At 28.2% G+C, this 9,690-nt stretch overlaps 1 protein-coding gene across 1 annotated transcript; it reads left to right on the forward strand.

Moving 5' to 3' along the window:
- Positions 1-6,677: 6,677 nt before the first annotated feature.
- Positions 6,678-9,171, forward strand: LOC136084421 (uncharacterized). Its single transcript, XM_065804415.1, has 2 exons — positions 6,678-6,929; positions 7,112-9,171. The coding sequence occupies exons 1-2, from the start codon at positions 6,704-6,706 to the stop codon at positions 8,236-8,238; spliced, it is 1,353 nt and encodes a 450-aa protein (XP_065660487.1). The 5' UTR covers positions 6,678-6,703; the 3' UTR covers positions 8,239-9,171.
- Positions 9,172-9,690: the final 519 nt, after the last annotated feature.

A 9,690-nucleotide genomic window follows, 5' to 3' on the forward strand; every position in this document is an offset into this window, starting at 1 on the left:
GTCATACTCTCCTCCATTGACATTTTTTTTGATTCATTAAGATTCAGACAGTTACCTGCAATTGGGTGAAATATATGTTGATTTCGAATAGTATTTTCATTGAATCCATAATCAAAGAGATTCTCTTTTCTTCTACCAATTGACCGCTGTTGTCCGAAGTATTTTCCTAAAGGATCCTGACAAAACCTTTCAGTTAATACATAACTTACATTGTTATTAATTAAAAATTTGGCAAGTTCAATAACAGAATTAACTGTGATCTTTAAACCTTCATGGGTTTGCCAAGTAATAAACATATTACTTCTATCACTTTTTGAAAAATTACAAGGTCTTGTTTCAATAGAAAGAAGTCAATCAGAAAAGTATATTAAAAATTTTTTTGTTGGCCATGTAAATGGAACATTATTAGTATCAGAAAATGTTTTTAAAAACGAGTTGTGTTTCAATATGTAATCATTTGTATTATGAACATTTAAGCAATCAAAAAAATCATTAAAATATTTTCAAAACTGTGCAGTTTCCGCAGTATCAGTTGGTGCATAGATTTCTAATGCAGTACATACTTGAATTACTTAAAAGTTGTGCAGCTAAACAAATATTCATAGCTGAAAATGGAATTATTTTGATATGCTCAACGGTTAGCTTTGGCTATGCATGTAATTGACATTTTAAATCTTCATAAAACAAATCAGTTATATTAGACTATAAAATATGTTAACCCTGATTCCACATATAGTAATTGCTTTTACCAGCTTCAGAATGACAATGGCTGTTCCTTGCTGTTTTAATCAAATGAGGAACATCAGAAATAAAATATATAAATCTTTTATCGTCATCATCAGCAAATAAATTATCAGTGTGGTGAGTCACATCAACATGACCATTATTTTCGTCTTTCTCAGTCAAATTAAAATGAATTAAAAAAAATTTTCTATCCGATGATGCCCCATCACAAGTAACTGCTACTACTTTTAAACCAACTGAGATTTCTAAATTGCCTACAGCTTTCCAAAATAGAGAAAGTAATTGCACTAGTGTAATATTTATAGCAGCAAAGTTTGCGAAACTATATTTAAAAGAGTTTACAATACTTCGTATAAAGAAAACTAATACATGAGAAGCAAGTTTGTCTGCCTGTTGTAATGTTGCAAAATTAAAAATAGAATCACTCAAGTTAACATAAGCAATTAATTCCTCAGAATCTTTGTCCCAAACAAAAAACAAAAATTTTCTTGGGTTTTCATTTCATCAAGAATAAATTTTTCTTGAGCTGAAAAATGTTCAACTTTATCTTTTAATTCTTTGTTATATTTTTGTTAAATCCTAACTTTGGCTTCACGCATTATTGCTGGATGATAGCAAATCCCTTGCTTTGAGCTTTTTAAATATTTTTTCTGCTTTTCCCAAAACAGGCTCATAAATGGAGAAATCTTGCTTTTATCATTTTTACCTGCATTATCATTTGCATTATCATTTTACCTGCTATTTTTGAACTAAATCACTTTCAATACCTTTACTTATAGCTAGCAATGAATTTTGAGCCTTCTGCTTCATCAAAGCTGATTCATTTTTTAATTCTTTATTTTCCAGACGAACACTCTGTAATCTAAGCTTCAGACGATCTGGAGATGTAAATTTAATTGGTGCATTTAATTTAGCAGGGATACAAACATTGGCAACATTTTTTTCAAACTTACATTTTCTTCTTTTTCAATGCTTTTGCATTAAGAACAGCAAAACACTAACTCAATCAGCATAGTATATATCTGAGATCGAAAATACTCTAATTTAAGGGAAACTCATTCCTAGATGATAATAAATCAAACTTTTTTAAAATACAATGTTTAATAGATATATTTGTTTTAATGCGAATACATCAGTTACTCCATAACACACTCTACACGAAGTAACAGCAGAAATCAGGTGTAAAGCTGAAATATGTCGCATTGATCTTTTATATTTTTTATATATTTAATGATTATCTAGAATGAGCCAAGAATATACACGAATGGTAAAAGCAAGACTATCATCAACATATATTTCATATCGAGGACATAAGTGGATTGTGTCATAAAGTTTAAATTCTGCCACAACAGGACTCACACTCACTGTCCAGTCACAAATCTTCAACTTGCTAATACGATTTTGGAACTCTTCGTATGATTTATATATAGGTTTAAAAGTAATAATACTATTTGAAATCATTAAAACTTCTCTTTTAACAACAATTGAAGATGCAGATTCCCTTTGTATAGGAAGTGATGACATAAAACTTTTTTTTGGTAGATACATAGTCGGTAATATAAGGTTTTAGAGACATTCTGTTATCGTTATGAAGTATCATTTCATTCATTTTCAGGAAGATAGTACTTTTCATAAATAAACAGACTCTTTTTGAGCCTTCTAATTTATATCTTTAATACGATCTTTAAGAATAATGTCTATTAGATTTTTCCTCCAAGAGGTATTAAAACTACCGTTAGATGCAGGAATTTTAAATATTGATACTCCTTCATGCCTCCTAAAAGTACTGCATTCATAAATAGAACAATTAGCACCAGGCATTTAAAGAAATGGATGGAGAAGATGCAATTTAAACTGTAATTTTAAACTAAATGCTAATATATTTTTTATATATCGTTGTCTTATTTGTCATATTTTTTATATATATGTCTTAAATATTATATATGATAGGGGAAGACATGGCAAGATGGCGAACTTTTTAAAAATCTGAATACTTGGGAAATAGAAGAAAAGGAGCTACAAAAACATGAAATTTTTTAATTTATTTTTTGTTTGTTTTTACTTTTTAAGTGGAGAACATTATATTTTTAAGTGAAAATAATTTTTATAGACTTGAACACTTTGGAAAAGTTCTACCTCTTTTGATCTATAATCATGTCCGCATCATAAAAGTTTTTAAATTTATTTAAAAAAGTTAGAAGCAAACCGCAAAGCAAAAATTTTTATTAAAAATTTCGATTTATGTTTTACTTATTTGCCTTAACTACGTCGAGTATTTACATTTCTTATTCTTATATACATTTATTATTCTCATATACATTTGTATCGCGTAACGTTTGAACGTAACGCAATACAAATGGAATTTTTAAATTAAATAAAATTTCTTTTATAAATTATTATTGCAGTTTACATAAGTTAAATATTCACATAAATTTCTTACAACTTATAAAAAAAGTGCTGGGAAACTCTTTCTGGCCATTAACTATGGATTTAAAGGCTGCCGTGAGTTCTGTGCAAACACGCACAAATAAGCATTAAATTGCTCAATATTTAATAAGATGATGATGATGATGATGATGATTAATGATTAAAAAAATGAAATCAGATTGTTATTACTGAGTATGTATATATATATGTATGTATGTATGTATGTATGTATGTATGTATGTATGTATGTATGTATGTATGTATGTATGTATGTATGTATGTATGTATGTATGTATGTATGTATGTATGTATGTATGTATGTATGTATGTATGTATGTATGTATGCATGTATGTATGTATGTATGTATGTATGTATGTATGTATGTATGTATGTATGTATGTATGTATGTATGTATGTATGTATGTATGTATGTATGTATGTATGTATGTATGTATGTATGTATGTATGTATGTATGTATGTAAGTATGTATGTATGTATGTATGTATGTATGTATGTATGTATGTATGTATGTATGTATGTATGTATGTATGTATGTATGTATGTATGTATGTATGTATGTATGTATGTATGTATGTATGTATCTATGTATGTATGTATGTATGTATGTATGTATGTATGTATGTATGTATGTATGTATGTATGTATGTATGTATGTATGTATGTATGTATGTATGTATGTATGTATGTATGTATGTATGTATGTATGTATGTATGTATGTATGTATGTATGTATGTATGTATGTATGTATGTATGTATGTATGTATGTATGTATGTATGTATGTATGTATGTATGTATGTATGTATGTATATATGTAAGCAATAATAAACCAAGACTAAGTGTTTAAGAAGAAAGTATAGAGTATAAACCTTTGGAGTTAAAAAGTTAGAAAAGAGAAAAGTAGTTGGATAAGTTAACATCATCAAAACTTTGATTATTAAATGTACTTTTTCTTGTTTTTTTGTTTTTGTTGTCTCTCAAACTAATGTCGTTTTAATAATACTTTTAAATAGTTATAATTTTGTTTTTTTCGAATCTCATAACTTACACGTCAATAAATTGCCCAAATCATAGAAAAACTTTTTTTTTTAAATAGCGCAAAATGACGGATGGAGTAAGATGGCTTTTTTTATAACAACTAGGGATTGCAATCCCGGGATCCCGTATCCCGGGATCCCGGACGTTTTTGGGTCCCGAAAATCCCGGGATTCTAAACACAAAATCTTGGGATTTTCGGGATTATAGCAGGATTGAACTAATTAAATTATTTTGTATAACAAAATGTTCAAAGCTGGTAACTGTACTGAATTATAACGAGTTATATAATGCTGCTTTGCAGGTTTATCCTGTTTATGCTTTATCCTTACGATAAATGGAACAAATTTTTGAATAGACCATGGAGTTTGGGAGTTTATCATTGAAAAAAGTTTCACAAACACAAATTAAGGCAGGTTTGTTTGACTATTGTATAAAAAACAATCGTTAAGTTTGTTGGCAAGACTTCTATTCCACCGACGAGCATCGAACCTGAGCGGGCATTTTCTGCAGCTGGGTATTTAGGAAGTAAAATAAGGAGTAGGCTAAATGGTCAAACCTTAAATGCTCTACTATTCCTCCGGGCATATTTTCAGACAAAAAAAGAAAGTTTGTAAATAAAATATGCATTTAATATGAATTGTTTTTTTGTTTTACATTTATTATTTAGCTACCATTTATTTATAAATATAAAAAAAAAGATTTTCTTTAATTTTTGTCTCTCAATATTAACAAACAACTTATTATGTTATTTTTTACAAAGTAGCTTGTTGCTACAGCAGCTACATCGGTAGCCAAATTTAAGAAAATTTATGTTTACAAATTTATTTTGAAATTTTGATTGTTTAGTTACTTTAGTCAAATACACTTTAAATGTTCAAATGTTATTTACATATCCAATTATTTAATGAAGGTTATTCTGTAAAGTCTGTAATTTTAAAACATAATATGGAAGGTACCGTATATATATTTCTGCATTATTTTAAGATCTTTATATACACCTGCTGCCTGTAACACAATTAAAACAATTTAAGGCGCCGTAGAAAATTAATTTAAGTCATTAAGGCATAATGAAATTAAATAAAAAATTGATAACATCAAAAAGTATATTCATATATGCAGTATTAAGTTCTGTTTTTTAGCAAATATCTCACATCATATAAAATCCCGGGATCCCGGGATCAGGGATTTTATTTACTTCAATTCCGAAATCCCGGGATCGTAATTCATGCCCGGGATTGCAATCCCTAATAACAACTCAACAAAAAAAGCTTAAAAATGGGAAACAAAACTGCATATATAACTCGCATTTTAAAACTGTAATTGGTTTTTTTAAATAGTGTTAATTTACTTCCTTTTTATTTTTTTTCTTGAAAAAAAAATATTGCTGTTTATGTTCTGATAATGTTCAACATGCGTAAGGGTAATTCCGCATCAAATCACCCAAAATTAAGAAAATTTTGAACCATGGGTCTTCAAATTTTTTAAAAACCTCTTTGGCTGTTGCATCTTAAAAAGAAAAGTTAACATATAAAATTTTAGCTAAAAATGTTGAGAGGTTGACAAGATACTGCAATTTTAATACTGACCTGGTTTCCTAAAATGACCCGGTTTTCATAACACACTGAAAAAACATTTTTCATAAAATAATAAGAAATAAAAATGGCAAAAACATGAAAATAAACATATATAATGTTTTTTTGATGCTGAATTCAATAAATGTACTTAAAATGCTAAAATATAAAAGGAACATGCTTAAAAATTAATAAAACAACTAGTTTCTATAAAACAACTTTGGGGCCCAATATCTCAAAACACCCCCATCAAAAATTTTTTTTTTTTGCTGTTAATATTTTCAGCTGTTTATAATCTTACTAGGCACAAAAATCTAACTGGAAAAACGACTGAAACATACGGAACTTTAATTTCAAAGATGTATCAAATTTTCAATAAGCTATTTTAAAAAACTTTCAAATAGAATTCTGTAAAACATTATATTTAGTTAAAAGACTCCTTAAAAAAAAAAAAAAATAGTTATATTTAAGGAAATCTTAATTATATGGTAACTTAGTTATTTGAACTTAACAACTGAAAAAAACATCCTGTTTTGTTTTATATAAAAACTGAGTTAGTGTGATATGGATGTGCATTTGTTTTTAAAATTTTGACAACTTTTGTAAAAGTTTATAATAACTAGTTTATAAAAAGTTCAGTTAAAAAACAGCATTCGTAAATTTTATTTAAGTTTTAACAAATTAACAATTTGATATATATATATAAATTGTATATATATATAAATATAACTATAAAGAAAATTAACAATATCTATCAGTGTAAAAAACTATACAACAGTGGGATTCTGAAAAGGTTTGAATTATTTCTAAATTAAATTTTTTTTTTACTAAAAATTAAGCAGGAAAAAAGAATTCTCTTTTTTTTTAGGAAATACATTTATACAAATTATTTTGTTATAAGATGTGTTCTATTGGGTTAATGACATCAGATGCATGCAAAGGCCAACAAGATGTTATTGGAACATTAAGCAACGAAGAAAAAATAGCTATATCATTACGCTGTAACATTGAACTATCAAACTTAACAACATTATGTGAAAAACATGCTACAAATTATTTAAAAATGTATCCTATATGGCAGAAAGCATGCTGTGATCCATTCAAAAAACATACAAAGAAAATTACAAGTAAGTAAAAGTGGAATTTAAGTATTTTAATATATATATTTTTTTAATTTGTGTTTTCCAAAACATAAACAATGTTTTAAACAATTGTGCAGATAAGCTATATACAACTATACATACAATTATACTATATACAAAATACATAAAGCTATATGCAATTATATATACAATTCAATTACTTTTAGAAAATCTTAGAGTAGTTACGATAAATGAGTCACAAGACATGATGAGAAGTAGCTTAAATATTGCTCCTGGGAAGAAACTTTGCAAACCCTGTAAGCAAAAGATTGCCAAAAAAGCAGATCTTAAAGAAGAGAAGCAAAGTCAGGGTGAACAAGATGAAGATTTTCTTATATCATCATTCAAATCAAAAAGACAGGAGATCAATGAAGAACTTGAAAATTTTAATATATCTCCTCTAAAATCTCATTCAAAGTCATCAAAACATATACTCTCAGAAGGAAAGCGAAAAGTTGCGCGCATCAACGAAATGGTAAGTAACCTTACTAGAAAAACTGAAAGTCAATTCAATGTTCCCTCAAAACTGTGTTATGAACCAAATGACATTAAAAAGAAGGCTGAAAACTTTGATGAAATTATGAGCTTGATAAAAGAAAAAGTTCTATGTTCTGACAAAAGGACTATTGTTCAACTTCTAACACTGGCACCCCAAAGTTGGTCAATATTAGAAGTACAAAATAACTTTGCAGTTACAGAATACCAAGCAAAAAAGGCTAGACAACTTTTTGATAAAAAAGAATTGTTGGCTATCTCACCTTTGTATAAAGGGAAAGTCTTACAAAAAGAAATAGAAGATTCTGTTAAACTTTTTTATGATTCAAGTGATTTATGTAGAACTATGCCTGGAAAAAAAGATTATGTTAGCATACAAAAGAACGTCCATAAACAAAAAAAACTGCTTTTGTGTAATTTAAAGGAACTATATTTATTATACAAAGAAAACAATCCAGAAATACAAATAAGTTACTCAAAATTTGCTTCACTTAGACCAAAATGGTGCATTTTGCCAGGTGCAAGTGGTACACATTCTGTTTGTGTTTGTTCTTATCACCAAAATGCCATATTGCTAGTAGATGCTTTAAATATTGGACTAAAGTATAAGGACTTACTTTCAAAAACCGTTTGCTCAGTAGAAAACAAAGAATGCATGCTTGCACAGTGTGATGATTGTCCTGGTAAAGAACCCCTAACCAAATATTTGTATGAGATTTTTGGAGAATACGAAGATGATTTTGAGATTTCATTGGAACACCCAACAATGTTCTTTACATCCATTAGTCATATACTATAAAGATGATAAAGGTGAACTGAAACGTATTTCTTACTGTTTTATATCAGATGACATTATACATGATGTAACTTATGTGTACAAAATATTCCAACTAATCATACCAATATTAAAAATAAAATTTTCCAATCTGTCCAAATTACATTTATTCACTGATGGTTGCGCAGGACAGTACAAAAATTGTAAAAGCTTTTACAATCTATGCCAACTAGCGAGCGAATTTTGCCTTAAAATTGAATGGAACTTTTTTGCCACGTCCCACGGAAAGTCATCATGCGATGGGATTGGTGGTACTGTAAAAAGATTAACAGCACAAGAAAGTTTAAAACGACCGTACAGAAACCAAATTCTCACATCAGAAGCTATGTATGAATTTTGTATTGATAAAATCAAAGTTGTTAACTTCATTTACATAAAGGGGTTGAACTTACAATTGCAACGTGAAGAGCAAAAAGAAAGGTACACTGGTGTAACAACTCAACCTGGTACTCGTAGCTTTCATCAATTTATACATCTTGGAGATAACAAGGTTGGGGCAAAGAGGTGTAGTACAGACACTAATTATACAATAATCCACAATCTTAAAAAGAAACAAGACATATCTCAACTTGATACTGTCACTTTAGGTTGTTATGTCGCTGTAGTCTGTGATGATAAGTGGTGGATCGGCATTGTAACTAAAACCAACTTAGAAGAAGTTGATGCTAAAGTTAAGTTTCTTCATCCAAATGGTCCATCAATCTGTTTTAACTGGCCTGAAAGAGACGACTACTGTTTTATTCCAAACACCAACATATTGAAAAAACTATCTGTTCCACAAGCTTGCTCTAGTTCTGGTAGAAACTATGTGTTTGAAAATGCTGAAATAGAGGAAGTACCAGTAAAATGGGAGCAATATTGTAAACTATTACAAACACAGTCAAAATAACTTTCATCTTTGATACCTTTAAAAATCTTGTATATTTAATTAACTTTTTAAATTACGATTAACTTTATTTTATTTACTAATATTTTTTGGGAATTTCTTGAAAAAGTAATACATCTTTGAAATTAAAGTTCCGTATGTTTTAGTTGTTTTTCCAGTTAGATTTTTTGTGCCTAGTAAGATTATAAACAGCTGAAAATATTAACAGCAAAAAAAAAATTTTTTTGATGGGGGTGTTTTAAGATATTGGGCCCCAAAGTTGGTTTATAGAAACTAGTTGTTTTATTAATTTTTATGCATGTTCTTTTTATATTTGAGCATTTTAAGTACATTTATTGAATTCAGCATCAAAAAAACATTATATATGTTCATTTCCATGTTTTTGCCATTTTTATTTCTTATTATTTTAAGGAAAATGTTTTTTCAGAGTGTTATGAAAACCGGGTCATTTTGGGAAACCAGGTTAGTATTAAAATTGCAATATCTTGTCAACCGCTAAACTTTTTTAGCTGAAATTTTGCATGCAATAT

This window comes from Hydra vulgaris, chromosome 08, assembly GCF_038396675.1.
Source record: "Hydra vulgaris chromosome 08, alternate assembly HydraT2T_AEP".
In the NCBI taxonomy this organism is placed as follows: domain Eukaryota; kingdom Metazoa; phylum Cnidaria; class Hydrozoa; order Anthoathecata; family Hydridae; genus Hydra; species Hydra vulgaris.